Raw genomic sequence first — 19,396 nt, 5'->3', positions numbered from 1 at the left:
TTAACCATAAACCAGACACAGTGACTAACACATCTGTGTGATTCCGTCGACCCTGCAGTTTCTAGTACTTGTTATTTTTATAATTTCATTTCTCTGTTTACTATGGCTGCATGAGAAACCGCTCTGCAGCCAGTGGCATTAAACAGCCAGTATATGATGCTCATGGATTCTGTGGGTTGGAAATTTGGACAGGACACAGGAAATGGCTTTCCTCTGCTTCATGGTGTTTGGGTCCTCGGGTGGGAAGACTTGAAGACTGAGGATGATCCGAAGGTGGGAACCTAGAATCATGCCAAGGGCTCACTTGCTCCCGGGTCAGGGGCCAAGGGGGTTATCTACATGTGGCCTCCCTGTGTGCTCTGACACCCTCATTCACAGCACCGTGGACCCAGAGTGGGTGGCATTTGGGCGTGTTGGCTACCACATGGCAGTCACAGCCCCTCCTCTATCCTGTTCTCAGCTCACATGGGGTCACTTCTGCTGCACGCTGTTGATGACAGGCATGTCCCGAGCTGGCCCACATCACATGCGAGGACACAGACAACAGGCATGTCAGAATCGCGTTGGAAAATGCAGTATCGTGCATTCATCTATTTTACCGCAGTGACCACAGGTAAAACCTTTAAAAGAAATTGTCTGTGTGGGAAAAGTTGCCTTTTCGGGGAAACAAGGAAAGTGGCTCTGGTACCTCTGAGGGCCATCAAACCTCCTACAGACGATAGTCAAGAGAGCAGTGGGGCTGGGCCGGGCTGGAAAAGTAAGTGCCTCTGACAAGGGGCCCCAGGAAAGCCTGTGACGGACAGGGCTGTGCCATCTCACCGCGGGCACTGTGATGGGGTGGAGGGCCTCGCGGGAGCTTCCACACTGCTCACTTTAACTCATTCATATGATCTGAGTGCACCTGCAAAATGCCTCCCCTGGTCTTGGTGTCCTGAGTAATAAACTCAGGGTCCCTTAGCAAGGCTAAAAGCCACGTAACTCAGTGTGGAGAGCTTGTTTGGCAGGAGACCTCCTGATGTGATCAGGAGGGCTTTGAAATTAAAATTCAGGGAAATGGAGGAAATGTGAATCTGAAATATAAAACAAGAAGTTGAAATTAATGTATCGTTTACATAATATGTCACGTGGTGATTTCAGATGAATTTCCACTTGTGCCGTGAGCCTGAGATGGCAAATAAAGTTACTCCTTTAATAGAAGGCAATAAAGCTGGGCACCACCCTATGTCCTCCCTCCCTCCCTCCTGTCCTGTTTCCCATAAACCTCTTCTTTCCTGGATTCCCTCCATCTGTCAGTGAAGCGTGACTTGGGGAAACTGATACTTAGGTCCTCACCCCTTGTTAAACAGATCACAACCCTCTCCCATACCTTCCTCAACACACGCTAGTTACATTTTCTCTATTCTTCTTTTAGAGGAAGTTGAAGAGCTGTGGACATCAGAATAAGATATAATCAATCACAGGAAGGGTGGACCACTTAACTGGCCACACCCAGGATAACTCATCCCTAAGCTAGCCACAGAAGAGGAGCACTGCAAGGGCCCTCAGATAAGGCCCAAAGCCAAGGTGGGTCATCTCAGATCCCACACCAGAACAAAGAATCAAAGAGGCTTTAGAGACTAGGCACCAGCTCCCTCGGACCAACCAAAGGTTGTTGAGTAGAGGCGTGTATAACCAATGCTGTGTGCTCCACCCTTCCCTCCCCAGTTTCATACAAGACCTTGACATGCAAAGAAATATGTGGTCAATTAGAAGAAGAAACCACAGAGATTGTTTTCCAGGAGCACGAACAATTGGTTGCCTTAAAACAAAGCTAATGCACCAGCACTGTCTTGTGGACGTTGCCAAACCTCCAGGCCCTTTTGACCCAAGTGGAGCCCTCTCTCGTCAGGAGCCTCATACCATGCATTTGTCCTAAGGTTCTCGTGATATCCTGAATGGAGAGTCTCAGTTGCTGCAGGGCTTGGAGCATGGAGTTCTGGCTGTGCTGCAAGATGGCATTCACTCCCTGAACGAGTGCCTGAAGAGGAGATTCATTCTCTTAATTCATTATCATTCAGTCCATTGAGGGGGAGTGAGCTGCAGAGCTTGTGGGAATCCAGAGGAAGGGCACCCCTCCGACTGCTGGGCTCTTTGGCAGGGCTCCCTGGGGCCCATTCCTGAACTAAATGTGCTGTGAGGTCTTCCTGAGAGTCAGAATCTTTCTGGGCACCTCCCAGATAGATCCCTAGTTAAATCCTTCTGGACCTTTCCCATTGGCTGCTACTTCTTGTAACTCTCAAGGACATAACCCCATCAATTTTGTTCCTTCTTCTGGATTTACCTCACATTATGATCACTTCTACTTCTGCGTGCTCCTTCTGTGATCTTGGACTGAGGCACCTTCACTCTTGACCTCTTTTGTACATAAAATCAGACTCTATAGATCCCTCAGCTTCGGAGTCCCCTCCACTAGGAAGCCTTCCTTGTCTCCAGCAGTCTCCACCTAATGTAAGCTACATCTGGAAGACCAATACTTCTCTCCGTGTCTTTTAGTGAACAAAACACAGGAATGAGAAGTAGAGTAACCATACAGTTTCACTTTTGAGAGGGCAAGAGAGGTGTCAAAATAACTGTACCACAATCTATTCGCTCCGCTGAGGACACAGTAAGCACTCAGAGCATGTTCACCAGGGAAGGCAGCAAGCAAGGGAGAAGAAGGACACAAATCTCACTTAAGTGTCTTTAGGTAAGGCACAAAACAGCTGCTGGTCACCACCCACTTCACATTCTTTTGTTTTACACCTTACCTTTCCATACCTTCGTGACCCCTGAAGGAGTTCAAGTTTGCAACCCCCTGGTGCAAGGAAATCTCAGTGGTGATTCATTGACCTCTGAGGCTTTGCATAACCATTATCTGGGCCAGGAGGAACCCCTTATTCCCACCCCCTGCTTAATTCTGTACAGCACTTGAGTTTTAACTCCAGCTCTCGTTTCCCTGTGCCTGACCCTGCAAGTCTGGGTTAGGTTTTAGATGTCTTTTCGTGAAACACTGACTTTTTTTTTTTCTTGTTATCCTGTGCATCGGTCCATCTTCCTCCCCTGGATGGTGAGCTTCTGTGGGCACCAGAACAGTGTCTCTCTGATTCCGCGAGACATTCATTGCTTAGAACTAGGCTTGTCTGCTGAATGGACAAATGGTCATTCCAAGTTTTACCTTTGTTGATGAACGTGGGCTAGAACTCAAACCTCTTTTCTCAGACATAAACCAACTAGGACAAAGTCTGTGCTCATCTATATTGATTGGTTCACCTCAGGGAAAGGGACTTGGTAGGAAGTAAAGCTCGCACTAATTTCTCATTTAGAAGAAAAAAAAAAGTTCTGTGGAGAAAATACCTTAATCCCAGGTACTGCTGCTTTCTCCACCAAAACAGTCACCAGTATAAAGCCACGCAGGCTCTCTCCCCCAGGAAATGAGACAATGATGTCCAAGTTCCTTGGGAAGGAAATAACCACATGGTTAGCGAGGCTTGGAGACAGTGAGGCGCACAGCCCCCAGGCCACCTCAGAGTCAGACAACTGTGAGAGCAAATGGACTCTGAGAGAAATCCTCAGGGCTCCACAGGACAGCCCTGGGGAGGAGCATCCACCTCCAACTGCTGAATATCAACCGGGCCAACCTGGGGCTCGTCACATCATTCCCATCAGAAGCAGAGAGTCCCAGAGCTGCAGTGACCACAGGCCAGAGCTAATTCCCTGTGCCTGTTTTAGACCTGAAACTAAGGCCCAGAGAAGCATGATGGTCTCCCCAGAGTCATGTCGCTGATGAGTCACTGGACCAGGGCAGGAAGATCTCCTAATTCAGACTAGAGCTCTTTCTCATCAGTGATTCCCCCCGCCCCCACCGCAAGTGCTGTATTATAGTAAAATGACAGAAAGACTATTATACAGGGATCAATTTTAAATGAGCAGTCATCATATAGATTCAAATATCCCAGAGGTCGATCCAGTCTATAAAACTGAAAACTTCATCCATCAATCACGTCTACCTCTAACATCTTATGCATGACAAGAGATGAAAAACAAACACTAAAGAAAAATAAGTCAGGAACTTCACCGTGCCGTCAGGGTCACTAGCGTGGAAAGTGGCATCTTTGCCCTTCCACCCTCCCTCTTCTGAGCTACAGCTTTTATACTGAACCCCCTCATGGGCTGAGGTTTGGCTCATTTAGAGGCTGATTTTGCTCTTTGGGTAAAGAGGAGACTGAGGATGTCTGGCCCACGAGCACCAGTCCATGCAAAACAAGACATTTCCAAGGCATTCTTCTGAACGGCCTGCCATTTGGCCATTCACAGACTTTATGGCAAGACCAGAGATCTTTTTCAGATCCTCTAACTTCAAAGAATCACAGGGAATTAGAAAACTGGTAAAGTTTTTTTTGTTGTTGTTGTTCTTTCTTTTTTTCTTTTTTCTTTTTTCTTTTTTTGCATTGCACTTTACTTGTTTCATTATACGCAGATTGGAAAACATAGCAAAGAAAATTAATCCCCTAATCCTTAGAAAGCTGAGGTACCACCATTAACTTTTGGACTGTTAATTTTTGGTACATGTCCTCCCAGTCTTTTTTTCAGGCATTTTAAGATTACATACCCTACCTAAAAACTGGTATGCTTTCGTTTTTGTTTATTTATAAGCTATGAGTTCGTATGGATTCAAAAGTGAGTGAAGGACTTCTGAGAACTTACCCAATTTCCATGGGTCTCCAGTATTGGCAACCACAAAGAGAAAAAGAAAATAAAAGGACAAATCATTTTATAAGCTGAATATGCCTTTTTACAGTTACCTATACACAGCCATGCACGTCTGTGTGCAAATGCACTTACAGCACACACACACACCCATGCACACTTCGGATGTCACAGGAAGTGACTACACTGTGAGCAGAACATGCCACCCCAAAACGCTGCCTTGGGCACATTATTTATTTGAATTAACATTATTTCAGAAAGGGCTGGTCCAAGAAGGACACTCTGACCTCCTTTGTTCCCCTGAGAGCAGGAAATAAATCTGCTACACGAAAGGTACCTTCCTGTACCAGGAGAATAGAAAGTGTCCTTATCACCTGCAGTAGGGAATTCAGGGCTGAGAAGCCGGAGGAAATACACCTCGTTACTCCTTCACTAATTTGCTGCCCCAAGTCCAAACCCCTTCATCTTGTCAAGTCTTCCCAAGTGTATTGCTTTCTTGTCTAAAAGGTATAGAAGCTGCTTGTTTGGGTCACTTGTTTGAGTCTCATATTTTTAGAGGCTTCCGTATGTACAAAACTAAGTTCATTTTTCTCTTATTAATCTCTCTTATGTCAATTTAATGATCAGATCAGCCAAAGAACCTAGAAGGGAAGAAGGGAGAAGTTTTCTTCTCCCGCAAGCCACTGTGTGACAAAGAAGGAGCCAAATCTCAGCTCCTACAGGAGCCCCAGAATGTTTAGCCGGTGGCCAGCATCATAAATTATCTCCTTCCTTTTATATGTTTGTGATTACCACAAACCCACATTTCTGTTATAACTCTTCTACTCTTACTCACCTTTAGCACATACCTTAGATGAATTTCACCCCCTCACCAAGGTGCTTCCTGATTTTTTTTTTTTTATAAGTCTGAACTTAGTTTTTCTTAATGGGGTAATTCACTTGCGTTTTTTTTTATGAGTTTTTTTTTTTTAATTTTAAAGATTTTGTTTACTTATTTGTCAGAGAGAGAAAGAGAGCACACAAGTGAAGGGAGAGGCAGAAGCAGGCTCCCCACTGAGCAGGGAGCCTGGTGCAGGACTTGATCCCAAGACCCTGAGATCACAACATGAGCCAAAGGCAGACACTTACCCAACTAAGCCACCCAGGCACCCTGGCCAGAATCATTTCTACACATATATTTATTATTTTTTTTCCTGTCAAAACTCTGAGCCAGATTCAGCAGCTTTAATGAGAATATTGGTCATCAATTTCATTATGAAAGCAGAATTGGTCAAAGATCATTATTAATACTTATGGAAAATGTACCCTCCCAGGGTTCTGAGCTACTTAGAGAGATGAGATGGCCTCGTTTCTTCCAAGGGGGACACAGATTAGTCTAGAAAGTTACATTGTTTGTTAAGTGTTTAATCCTCTAGAACAGATTCCCATCATCTCCTCTGAAATCCTGTGGTTACTCACAAACCTTATGCTGAGGAAGTACCTCCCCGTATTTGACCTAAATGTCCCTTTAGCTATTTTATTAAGTCACAAAGCACTATCTCTTGCATCTATAGCCTGAAATAAATTTGGCTGTGATAATAAAGTTCAAAGGGAAATTAATACTTTCTCTCTTCCACCCACTCTAATGATTGCTAAAAACCCATGCTACTTCTTCTTTAGACTAATGCCTACCTTCATTCGCAGCCCAACTTTCAGAGGACTGATGCCGGCTAGGTAGAAGAGGTAGCATCAGCCATCAGATTCTCAATTCAGCTTATCTAGAGCCCTAATTCACCCTAATTCACCCATAATCATTCATTTGTGATAACTACATCATGATCACTTACTGAAGGCACTGGTCCTAATTTGACAGGACTGGAGGGAATCTTAGAAAGCAGGAGATAATTCGGTGAGAAAGTATGAGCAAAGTCTAATTATGCAGGAGCTTGAAGGTCAAGTTGAGAAATTCAGATTGGATATGGAAGCAAACAAGAAAAATGTAGCCTGTACCAATGTATTCAGAGTGAAATTGCTGGGACATGTGATTTTTGAACTTGAGTTCAGGTTCATCCTTCTTTACTGCCATAAAGCGGACAATAAATATGAACATCTCTAATTGCAAGGGGCTGAAAAAGCCAGGGACTTTACATCAGGGAGAGTAAAAGTCACAGGCCTGCCCTTTACTGAGTTTCAGTCTGTTCACATCCAAAGCACTCACTCCCCGTCTTACCTTTCTGGATTCCTAGGGGTCCAGTTTGTCAGTACCAGGTCTGAGTGGACCAGGATCGGAGGGAGCCCCAAGTTTCTGGAGACTTCGACAAGGGGAAGGGCAAGGTTTCTTGGCAGAACCTTTTAGATACGAATCCAGATAGATAGGATTACATTATGATAGACGGAATATACGACTGATAGATAAATCCAGATACATATGACTACGATATGATACGACAGAATATACAGTTAGTATATTCTAGGAAAAAATGCAGCTGAGGAGGTAGTCATGGTTGCCCTCTATTCCAGCAATCCTGTGGCAGAGAAAGGACCTGGGCAATAAAACTGGTATTATCTGAGTGATCTGTAAATGCACAGTTAGCTCTCATAGTTTTTTCTGTTTACTCTAGTGGATCTATTGTTTATAAGTACAAGCTGAAATTTATATGACTATTACAAAGCTGAAGCACATACATACAGTTACAGTATAAAATAATCTCTGAAAGTTGACTGCAAAGAAGGGTATCACTAAATGTTTTGAACATGAACTGGGGACTGAGTTGATAAGTAGTAGGACAAAAATCTCTGTATCTATCTACTTATCTATAGACACAGATGACTACATAAATATATTGATGTATCTGTTTATGTGTATAAGACCTCAAGCACATATACACATGCGTGTATGAACACACACACACACGTGTGTGTGTTTATGTGTCAATCGGGAAGAGTTATGGGGAGGATAGAACATTTCATCCTGTGTGGCAGTCAACTCTGTCCATCATTTTGTAAGTCAAACCCAATAATAACTTCAAGTAAGTAAGTCACCTCAGGACAGTTCCCTTTCAACCCCTAAGTTGTCTGAGGACGGCTCCAAGGAGACTTATCTGCCTACAAGTCCAGAATCTACGGGGGACCTGTGGGGTTTTGTTTTAACTGCAGACAAGTCTAAGTTAGTTTAGATTCAAAAGAACATTCTCATGCTCCCTATCTCCCACTTCCATTTTTATTTCCCCCTAAGATAAACGTTTCAATTAAAGGAGTCCCTCTTCTGCCTTTGCTTTCCCTTAGATTTTTAGATTAGACTTGGGACAGAACAGTTTTTTAGGTAGAAAACAATAAAGAACTTTAAAGAGTCCCTTGGGAATCAGGGAATGAGGAGGGCAGTGCAGAAGGGAGGTGTCTATTTCAGTGAAAAGTTAAAAGATGAGATGCAGAGAAAGAGGTGATCTGAGACTGTAGACAGGGGCTCCCTGTTCATCTGGAAGTACAAGAACAGACCTTGAAGTTAGAGACTCCTTCTCCTCCCAGGTCTCAGAGCTACTTAGAGAGATGAGATGGCCCCATTTCTTCCAATTCTTTAATATGATTATGGTTTGGAGAACACAAGGGAGGTGGGGAGCCTAGTGGAATGGTTGGTAGTGTGCCTAGATTTCAAACTTTCTTATATCAGACACACAATTTAAAAAAAAAAAAGATGTCTTGACATTTAAAAACTCTGAAGCAACTCTATACTCTCCTCCTCTCTCCTTTCTCAGCCTCCCTTCCTTTTCTCATGGAGAGTTTCTCATGTTTACTTGGAAGAAAAGAGGCAAGATCAATCAAGCAAGCCAAATAGGCTAGGGCTGCTCAGTGAACATGAAGTACTAGAAGAGTGCTAACTCTGATTCCTGGAAAAGGGACACTTCTGCAAAATGAAAGGGAGTAGTCTTTTCTACTGCTTTGTGAAACTCAGAGACTTCACATTATAATCTTCAGGTTGAAACCATAAAATGTTAAGTCAAGATTCAGAGGAGATTTAAATAAATTAGTAAGAGACCAATAATCAGTAGAAAGAAAGGAGTATTAAAAATTAAAATTAATCTTGTTAATGTCAGTGAGTGCCTCTAGGGAAAGAAGGTTACACTGGTGAATCAGAAGGTCTGAACGTGGACTTGGATTTTACCCTCACTTGCTCTCTGACCGTGGACAAGGACTTTATCTTCTGTAGTCCTCAGCTGTCTATAAAATGGGCACAGTAGAATTTCCCTTACCTTATGGGATGGTGAAAATCAAGATATAATGTATGTGCAGAGGCAGGCAAAATGCCCTAAGAGGTAAGCTATCGTTAAGTACTTTGAGACCTCAGTTGTTGCCTTCAAATACATCGGGAAGCATTATTGCCAGAAAGAAAATAGATGTGAAAGCTAATGAAAGGGAGAAATGGCTGCAAGTTCTAAAAAAGAAAAAAATTAGTTTCTGAGGGGAAAAAATTCTTTCATTGAAGTGGGCCACTTGTCCTTCCTTCAACGGATAGCCGGATAAAAGAACAAGAAGGGACCTGTCTTCAGAAAAACAGTGTGGGGCCAAACAGGGAGTGTATTCCAGGAGCAGCAGAACAAGCAGAAGACAAGGTAGGCATCTGGTTGTCCTTTACCTTTTGGGGCTGTGTCTCTCCTCTTTGCCAGACGTAGCCCATGGTCATTAAGCTCAGAACCAAGTGGGCCAGGCGCTGTTCCCGGTAACTCTGGAGGAACTGGCAGTTCAAGAGGGGCATCTGTTCAAGGCAATACCCACACATTATCAGCTTCAGGGCTGAGGCTGGGCACAGGGGATCTCTGACTTAAAGGGTTCTTCGCATATAGGGAACAGCTCATATTTTTGTGGAGGGAGAAAGAGCCTCCGTGCACTCCCAGTCTCCCCCTGATCCAAGGACACCGCAGTATGGAGGGATTCCAGGCAACATTGTTTGGGAAGTACTGAACCACTCCATCCAAGCTCCCAAATGGCCCCCATGGTTGTGCCAGCCCCTGGTCACATCCACCAAAGAGCTGACAGATTGGTCAGAGTGTTCTTGCATAATGAATTCCCCAGACCAGGATTGTTTCCTTCCTGGAGTGTAACCGTGGCAGCTCCCTTGGCATCATGAAAGGCAGAAGACAGACCTGCCCTGCAGGCGTTACTCTCTGTTTAATTCCCTCCTAAAAGGAGGCCCAGTACACTTGGGAATTTGACCAAATCCCTAGAGGGCATTAGCTGAGCTGGGCCAAAGGATTGGGCGGTCCTCGTTGGAACCCTTCCAGGACCCTGGAGGGGTGTTTTCTCTTCTTCATGCCCTTTACCTGGTGGAAATGTGTCACTTGGAAGTTTACAGATGGTGTCCTCATGAAAGTCACACCCTGCCCACAAGTTACCCTGCCTAAACAAGGACTAGTTTCTCACTTTTGCTTGGAATAGCCTTGCCTGTCCTGGTTGACACCAACCAACAAGGAGCTGCAGGTTCCTGACACACCCCCTCCCCACCTCTGCTCTCCTCCTTTCCTCCCATGGCTGCCCCAGCTCTAGAAGCAGCCTGATCCAGCTCTTCCCGTCTCTGGGGTCCTTAAGTGCCACAAAAGGTGGTGGCGAATGTCTGTGTATCTTTTTTTTTTTTTTTAAATTTTATTTTTTCAGTGTTCCAAGATTCATTGTTTATGCACCACACCCAGTGTTCTATGCAGTACTTGCTGTCCTAAATACCTACCACCAGGCTGACCCATCCCTCCACCCCTCTCCCTTCCAAAACCCTCAGTTTGTTTCTCAGAGTCCATAGTCTCTCATGCTTCATCTTTCCCTCTGATTTCCCGAAATTCACTTTTCCTTTCCTTTTCCTAATGTTCTCCATGTTATTCCTTATGCTCCACAAGTAAGTGAAACCATATGATAATTGACTCTCTCTGCTTGACTTATTTCACTCAGCATAATCTCCTCCAGTCCCGTCCATGTTGATACAAAAGTTAGGTATTCATCTTTTCTGATGGAGTCATAATATTCCATTGTATATATGGACCATATCTTCTTTATCCATTTATCTGCTAAGGGAATCTCGTGTCCTTTTAAGCTCCAGGCACCACAGAGCAGCCTCTGACCCGCTGCTCCTCCCACCCAGGCTCCCTACCAGCAGCTCATGGAATCCTTCCTCTGCTCTCTGCTAGAGGGCAGCCTTTCCGTGTCTGTCCTCCCCACTCAGCTGTGTGTTTATTCTTTCTAAAAATTGGCAATGTGCTCTAGGTTCACGTGCTTGCCTCTGTGTATGGGGTTGGGGGTGGTTGCTGAAATGTTGCATTTCAATAGGAAGCAGCCGGAAAATACTAACAATAGTTATTTATTGAGTACTTGTTCTAAACCTCTTAACTAAAGTGTTCCTGAGGCAGGATGCTAAAAACTTCCCAGGCCAGGTCATGTTCCACTTTCACCCCAAATGCACATGCCAAAACTGAGTCAGAGAGGGTAAGCACAGGGTCACAGAGTCAGGAGGGACTGAGCCAGGGTACTACTTCAGTTTCGTCCACTATCCAGCTTTCTCAAGTTAACCCTACCTGGTAGAAATGAGAGCCACATGTATAATTTCAAATTTTCTGGCAGGGACGTTAAAAAAAAATACTAAAAAGAAACATAAAATTTATTTTAATAATGTATTTTTCTACATCAGTATATCCATAATATTATATTATTTTATATATATATTATAATTTATTTTTCTACATCAGTACATCCATAATATTATTAACACATAGTCAGTACAAAATATTGAAATACTTTGCTCTTTTTATAGTAAATCTTCAAAATCCAGTGAATACCTTACATATCAGTTTGTCTTAACCACATTTCCGATGTTCAATAGCCATAAGCCCCTGTTTACCTATAGTGCCATCTTAGGGTAAAGGAACAAAGTCTGATTTGGGAATGTGGCTCTTGGTTAGAGACTTTTTGGAAATTTCTTGCACATTCCAGAGTCCCTGGGCTCTCCTTTCCAATCAAACACAATTAATTTTAAAAAATGATTTAGAAAAAAATAAACAGCAACAACAAATACTCTTTGTAACAGAATTTTTTTTTCTACAAAAAACAATGAAATGGTTAGGGAGAGAATGAGTCATAAACTTAATGTTTTCCTGAATTTAAAGTAATGAACTTGATTTCATATTTGTGTTTTATTACAAGATGGAATGTAAATACAGAAATTGTAAAATGCAATCTCATTACAGTTCTAATTTTCATTTTCCTGATTGTTAATAAATGTTTGCATCTTTCACATGTTACTTGGTCATTCATGTTTGCTATTTTGTAAAATGTTCATGTTTACAGCACAGTTTTTTAACTTGGTTGTTTGTCTTTCTATTTTATCTCCAAGACTTTGTATATCCAGGATACAATCTTTTTCTTAGCTATATATGTGATAACATCATCTTTCAGTTTATGGCTTTGGCTTCTCATTTTCTTTATGGTCTATTTTGATGAATGGAGGCTCCATTTTTTTTTTTAAGATTTTTCAACTTATTTCACACACAGAGAGAGATCACAAGTAGGCAGAGAGGCAGGCAGAGAGAGAGGAGAAAGCAGGCTCCCTGCTGAGCAGAGATGCTGGGCTGCATCCCAGGACCCTGAGATCATGACCTCAGCTGAAGGCAGAGGCTTTAACCCACTGAGCCACCCAGGCACCCCTGGAGGCTCTATTTTAATGAAATTAAGTCTATCATAAAAATATCCCAGTTTTAGTCATTAGGAAATCTTCCTTAGTCCAAGTACATATTCTTTTAAATTTTCTTCTATAACATTTAAATTTTTGTCTTTTACATATAAATTCTTAATCCATCTGGAATGAACTTATTTTTATGATAAAAATAGCCAATCCAGTGGTCCTCTCTTTTTATTGCTGCCCCCCATATCATCTGATCTTAATTTTTGTAGTTTTATGTCATGATAATTGATAAGGCAAATCTTCTCACCTTGCTGTTGTTAAATATACATATATTTGTTCATTTATTATGTAACATGCATGATGAACTAAGCATTATTTTACTTTCACAACTTCCACATTTTTTAACATCTTGTTAAAAATAAATATAATTTTCACTCCATCATCATATTAATGCACTTTGGCCAAAAGACTATGTCCGTACACACACACATGCACGCACAAACTATTTTAGAAATTCCTTCTTATTTCACAGACACATTAGCAGTGACTACTAAGAAGTAACTATTACCTGCCCCCAAGAAAATTGACCATATATTTCATTAATTTCATTATTTGGCAGTCTTTCTTAAATACTCTCTTTTTTTTTTTTTTTTTTTTTGTCTTTCCTGAGTCCTTTATTCTGATTTGGAGTCGTGATGCTAGAGTAATTTCTGAACATTTGAGACAAAGTGTTTGGATAGTGTATTTTCTTATTTCTTGATTTGATTGATAATTTACTTTTTTTAGTTCTCATGGATGATTAATAAAATCTGGATTCTAAACACCTTTTCCTAAAATCTTATTAATATTCATACAGTATCTTTAAAAAATATCAGTATAGACAGATACATATTTATTTTACACTTTGGATTATGACCCAGTGCTACTTTGTTTACTTGCTTGCGATGTTGTTCCATATTGGCCACTGGGGGCTCTTTGAGGTTGGCTTTTGTGTCTCGTTTGACATGCCCCAACTATTTCCTTTGTTAGCATTGCTTTACTTCCTGGCAGTGTAACATTGTTCACCTTGTATTTGCCCTGTTCCAAGTTTATAATCAGCCCTTTCTCCAAGGAGCCCTTGTTCCTTTTTTGGAGAACAGTGTCCCTGCACTGGGCTTGCCCATTCCTCCTGGGTGCCACTGCTCCTAGGTCCTCACGGGACAAAACTAGGACATGTGTGGGTGTGCGTGTGTGTGCACACATATTATGTATATCCATATCCATACAATATTGATTTATCCACATACGTTTATCTATTTACCCACATACGTAAGCTAAACGTGACTTTATACTCCTGTCTCCAACTCTAATCCAGTGCTGCAGGTTGATTCAAATTCCCTTTTGGCCAATTTGCAACTTTCATCTCTGACAGCAAAGTATCATCCACCATCCATTTATTTATCTGCTCAACCTAGTATACATATAAAGCAGTTTCAGAATTGTTAAACCATACCCCCACTGGAAAACCAATTTCCCCGCTGGAGTATAGTAATACTGTGCAGTTCCTCTTCCGTTTGGCCATACAGATTCTAGCCACAGCGTCACTTCCCACTGTGGCTTAGGTCAGCTCCTTTCTCCCCAACTCACCCCCCCATGAAATGATGTCATGCATCTGGAACACAGTTACACTCGTTTGTTGTAGTCTACATCCCACCCCTAGATTCCTCCCCAGTTCTGGTTAATTGGCTTTTAAAATTTGCATACAATTCACTCTTCATGATATACAATTCTATGGGTCTGGCCACCCCTGAATACCTCACAGAACAGAAACTTCTCCTGCAGTAGCCTACCACCGACTTCTTCCGCCTCAGTCCTTGGTAATCACTGATCTGTTTTCTGTCCTTACACTTTCGTCTTTTCCAGAATGTCATTTGAACGGGATCATACAATATGCAGTCTTTTGGGTCTGACATATTTCATTTAGCAAGATACATTGGACACCTAGTAGCATTCCGTTGTGTGGCTCTAACTCAGTGTCTCATCCAGTCAGGGCAGCTATAACAGAGTAGCACAGACTAGGTGGCTTATAACCATTGGACATTTAATTCTTACAATTTTTGAGGCTAGAAACCCAAGATCAGGCTGGGGGCCCAGCATGACTGGGTTCTGGGGAGGGTCCTCTTCTGGGTTGTGCACTGTTGTCTTTCTGGTGTATCTTCACGTTGTAGCTGAAGAAGGCCAGAGAGCACTCAGGAACCACTTTAGCTACATTCTGTGCTGGTCAGTTTAATGTGCTGACTTGACCAGGCTAAGGGATGCCCAGGTAACTGGTAAGACGTTATTTCTGGATGTGTCTTCGAGGGGGTGTTTTTGGAGGAGAGTAGCATTTAAACTGTAGGCTGAGTAAAGAACATCGTGCTCAGCGATTTGGGTGGGTTTCATTCATTCCATCAGAGCTCAGATAAAATAAAAAAGTGGATGAAGGATGGATTTTCTGTCTGCTTACGCTGAGACAGCCATCTTCTCCTGGCTTGGAACATCAGTGCTCTCCGTGCTCAGACCTTCAGACTCAGGCTGGGACTTAACACTCTTGGCTTCCTTGGCCTTCAGTTTTCCTAGGTCCCTGATTTGCAGGTTGCAGTCTCCATAGCCATGTGGGCCTGTCCCTCCTCATAAATCTTCTTCTCTATGTCTGTATCCTCTTGCTTCTGCTTCTCTGGAGAACCCTGACTAATTCATCTTCTCAAAGCCCCCCCTCTAATACCATCATATTGGGGACTAGGAGTTCAAAATCTACATTCAGTCCATGTACTCTGAGAATTTGACTATTCTCCTGTTCAGAGACAGGCTGGTTATTTCCAGTTTGGGGGATTATGAATCAAGCTGCTATAAACAGTCACATGCAAGCTTTTCCATGCACATTAATTTTCACATGACTTGGGTAGATACTTAGGAATGTGACTGCTGGTTCATATGGAAAGTCTATATTCGACTTCTTGAGAATCTGCCAAACCGTCTTCCAAAGTAGCTGTACTATTTTTTTGTATTCCCATCAGCAGAATGAAAGAGTGTCTCTTTTGGTGTATATCCTCATCAGCACTTGATGATGCTGAATTTTCTTTTTTGATTTTAGTTATTCAAAGGGGTGTTAAATTGCCGCTTAATTCTTATTATTATAAATAATCCTGTTACTCCATAAGTAAACCAGTTTTGTTTTTTATTGTTTCCTGATTAAAACTTGAAAATTTTTCTTCTTATTCTAAAAAATTTGAAATTTCACAGGCATATCTATATGTGTCCCCCCAACCCCAATATCTTTCTGATAAAATACTCAAATCTTTCCTAAAATCTGAAAACTTTTTCTTATGTGCTTGAAGCTTTGCTTTTCCTCCACCTATGCCACTCTGCTTTGGGGATTTCTACTTTGTAGAATTTGGGTCATCCATTTCTCCTTTTCTATAGTTTATTTTTTTGAGAGTTTATGTTTCTTTAATTTTTGCTTTATACTTTATGAAAAGTGCATCCTTTTTCTATAACCAATGCTTCTCTGATTTATGTGAGATTATATTGAGTTTTTTGCTTGTTTATTTCTTTGCTCCCCAATAGTTCCTTTTATGTACAACTTCACTTATTTTTACAAAGTAAATAAACTGGAGAGATTAATTAGAATTTCAAAAACATTGATCTCATCAGAGCCATTAGGTTGTGAATGTCCAATCCCTTCCTAATATGTTTTGACTTATTCCTTCTTTTCATATGACATGGTAATTTGTTATTATCGATTCATGTTCAGGAACTGTGGTCAGTTCTATCATAACTAGTAGCTATTAAAGCGTCCCTTAGTCATGTTTCCAGAATGCTGCTGTCTCCTCTTGTGTAGCTTCCTGGGAGCAAGTCAGTTGCCTGTAGTGTTTTGTGACAATGGAGTGGAGAAAGGGGACTTGTTCTGGAATAAGATGGATGTATCTAAATAAATAAACAAGTTTTGTTTGTTTGTTGGTTGGTTTTTTACCAAAATATGGATAGGTTTCCTGGGGCTTTCTAAGAGCATGGTGGCTGGTCTGGAGGTACTTTAAGATAAAAAATGTAAATCCAGTTATTGTGTTGTCTGTACCAACTAAAGGGCTCAGGAGAACAATTTTTTGGTCTGAAGCTCCATGTATGGTCCTGGAAGCCATAATATTTGCTTTTCATGACTGATTTCCAATTGATTCAGTCTCAGCCTATGCTGGTGATGCCTTTTTTTTTTTAAGATTTTTTTTTTTTTAATTTTTAAATAATTGCTACACCCAACGTGGGGCCTGAACCTATATCCTCAATATGAAGAGTTGCATGCTTTTCTGAATTAGCCTGCCAGAGGCCCCAGTGAAGTCTTAAAAGTGGATTCATGTAATTAGATGTTTTATACATAATTAGAAATGTAGAGACTGGCCACAAGTGTTGTAGTAGTTTCCTAGGGCCACCTCAACAATCAAACACCAACTCAGAAGCTTAAAACAATAGAACTGTATTCTCTCACAATTCTGGGGAATAGATGTCTGAAATTAAGATATTTATAAGGTTCGTTCCTTCTGGAGTTCCTGAAAGACAGACAATCTGTTCCCTCTTCCCTTCCCAGTGTCTGGTGATTACCGGCAAATCTTGGCACACTTTGGCTTATAGATGATGCATCTCTTCTCTTTCTCTGCCTTTATGTTCACATGGTCTTCTTCCCTGTGTATCTGTGGGTCTGTATCCACATTCCCTTCTTCTTATAAGGACTCCAGTCACACTGGATTAGAGCGCACCCTAATACAGTATGACCTCAGTTACCTTGATTATATCTGCAAAGACCTTATTTCCAAAAAAGGTCATAGTCCTGGGTTCCAAGTGGACAATTTCTGGAGAGACACTATTCAACCCAGTAGAAGTGTCAGGGGATTATTTTCACAGCTGTACTAAACTCTTTTGCCAACTCCCATGTTTTTAGTAGCCAGAAGTTAGCTGTACCCTCCTGGCCTTTTCTCACTGTTTTTCACATATGAGGAGCACCAATTCAATGAATCCTTCACTTCACTCTTGACAGTATAATCAAATAAAGCCTAAGGAAAGCCTGGTGCAGAGAACTGTGTAGTTCACAAATAGAACCTTAATCTGTCCTTCTACAAATCATTCTTGGATCCACCTTGCTTTTATGTCTTGCTACTCTTAACTGGGAGAAGGAGGCTACAGAGGTTCAGTTTGCTTTGGTGGTATGCTTTGTGCGGGTACAATACACTTTGATAAAATTTGCTTAATATGAAACAAACATTCTTAAAGTTTCATCCATCTTTGGTACTTTCTCTTGTTCCCTGAACTTAAAGATATTTTCTTATTTTTCTTCTTCTTTTTTTATTTCTTTGGTCTTATTAATGGGACTTTATGCAGCAGGAAAATAAATTCTTAGGTTTAGTTTGCTATCTTCATAAACACTGAAGTCAGTCTCTTACATCTCTTACAGGATTTCCAATCTTATGCCTGCACTTAGCAGGCATCTAGTAAGTACTTTTAAATCCATTCATATTTATAGATATTAAATATGTTTAAGTCAGTGATGGAGAATTTGGGAGCATGGGAAAGCTTTCTTGTATCTCTGAAATCTCACAGCACTCCAAATTGGAGAAGAGACCAGAGGGAAGTATAAATATATACTCAATGCTGCTGAATGGCAGGGACAGAAGAAGTGATTTAGTCCCTATAACAATTCCATGAGACCAGAACTTCTCCCCTTCTGTAAAAAAGGAGGTAGGTAGAACTACAGGGGTGAAATCATTTGTTTTCAAGTTGATAGCTACTATATAATAAAGCCAAGATTCAAACTCAGGTCTTCCTGAATCAAAGTCATGTTTTCTTGTTACATCATCTTATTTATTACTGTGGGTTACTGTAAGTGCTCCAGGGACCAAGAAGTTTCACTGTTTCTTACTCACTCTTGGGAAATAATGCTCCTCTTATCAACTGTTTCTGCAGAACCTACCAGCCTGACTTTATAACTCAGCAATTCTCTTGACTCAACTATTCTATAAGACCCTGATGGTAAAATCAAGGGAGAGGAGTGCCAACCATGTGACATACAAGGAGGACACTGAGAATTTCAATGCTTACCCTTCTCCAGCTAGATCTTATCCATAAGCTTATCTATAATTCCCAACCAGATGGCCTTCCCTCTGTAAACAAATATTTGTTCAGTGCCTAATGTGTTTCAGAAATTATTTTGTGCAGGCTGTGGAGATTTTCAGGAAATGCATTTGTAATATGAGGAATAAATCATTCCACTCTTCAGAAAAGGCAAGGTCACTTTCTTGGTAATCTCAATGGCAATCGTTGGTGTCCCTGGGTCCATTGACCCACTTTCATAATTCTGAGAAAGAAATGTGGTGTGGGGATGAAAATACGATGATGAGAAGAACTTAAAGAGAAAAAAAACTTAAAGAGACGAGTGAAAAAGGTATACCTTATTTACTTGAGCTTGAAGCTGCTGACTCTGAATCAAATGAGGGAGTTCATTGGCGATTTCCATCCAAGGCCTGAAATGATCTGGAAGTTCTTTCTGCATTCAAAATGGAAACACCTCAGTATTTTATTTTATTTTATTTTTTTAAAGATTTTATTCATTTATTTGACAGAGATCACAAGTAGGCAGAGAGGCTGGCAGAGAGAGAGGAGGAAGCACGGTCCCCGCCAAGCAGAGAGCCCAATGTGGGGCTTGATTCCAGGACCCTGGGATCATGACCTGAGCCAAAGGCAGAGGCTTCAACCCACGGAGCCACCCAAGCGCCCCCATCTAAGTATTTTAGACCTTTCTGGGAAGCAGCCTGGGGGAGTAACTGCTTTCATATTTCAGTTTTAAATTAGAATTCAGGTCAGTTCAGTTCAACAAGTATTGAAAATTCACTCTATGCTGGGCCCTGTGCTAAGCATTACAAACACACAGATGATTGAAATACAGTCCTTGGGTTTAAGTAGCATGTAATCTAGTAAGTCAGAAAAGAATGTAGCCAGATATATCCCAATGCAGTGTAATACTTTCAGTTACTGACG

The 19,396-nt window shown here is 41.5% G+C and overlaps 1 protein-coding gene across 2 annotated transcripts in view; it reads right to left on the bottom strand.

The window, feature by feature from the left end:
• Window positions 1-19,396, bottom strand: part of IDO2 (indoleamine 2,3-dioxygenase 2) — a 52,584-nt gene that overhangs the window by 19,519 nt on the left and 13,669 nt on the right. The window contains exons 2-7 of one of the 2 annotated variants that reach the window (XM_032838054.1): window positions 18,810-18,905; window positions 9,335-9,454; window positions 6,935-7,053; window positions 4,723-4,737; window positions 3,373-3,472; window positions 1,900-2,017 (exon numbers count right to left, since the gene is read on the bottom strand). In XM_032838054.1, the coding sequence (XP_032693945.1) occupies window positions 1,900-2,017; window positions 3,373-3,472; window positions 4,723-4,737; window positions 6,935-7,053; window positions 9,335-9,454; window positions 18,810-18,905 (568 nt within the window). The remainder of the gene's footprint in view (window positions 1-1,899; window positions 2,018-3,372; window positions 3,473-4,722; window positions 4,738-6,934; window positions 7,054-9,334; window positions 9,455-18,809; window positions 18,906-19,396) is intronic. The other variant, XM_032838055.1, reaches the window with a different exon arrangement.

This window comes from Lontra canadensis, unplaced genomic scaffold (genome assembly GCF_010015895.1).
Source record: "Lontra canadensis isolate GAN:19392208 unplaced genomic scaffold, GSC_riverotter_1.0 scaffold101, whole genome shotgun sequence".
In the NCBI taxonomy this organism is placed as follows: Eukaryota; Metazoa; Chordata; class Mammalia; order Carnivora; family Mustelidae; genus Lontra; species Lontra canadensis.
The sequence above is the reverse complement of the archived record's forward strand: the minus strand, read 5'-3'. Positions and strand labels throughout refer to the sequence as shown.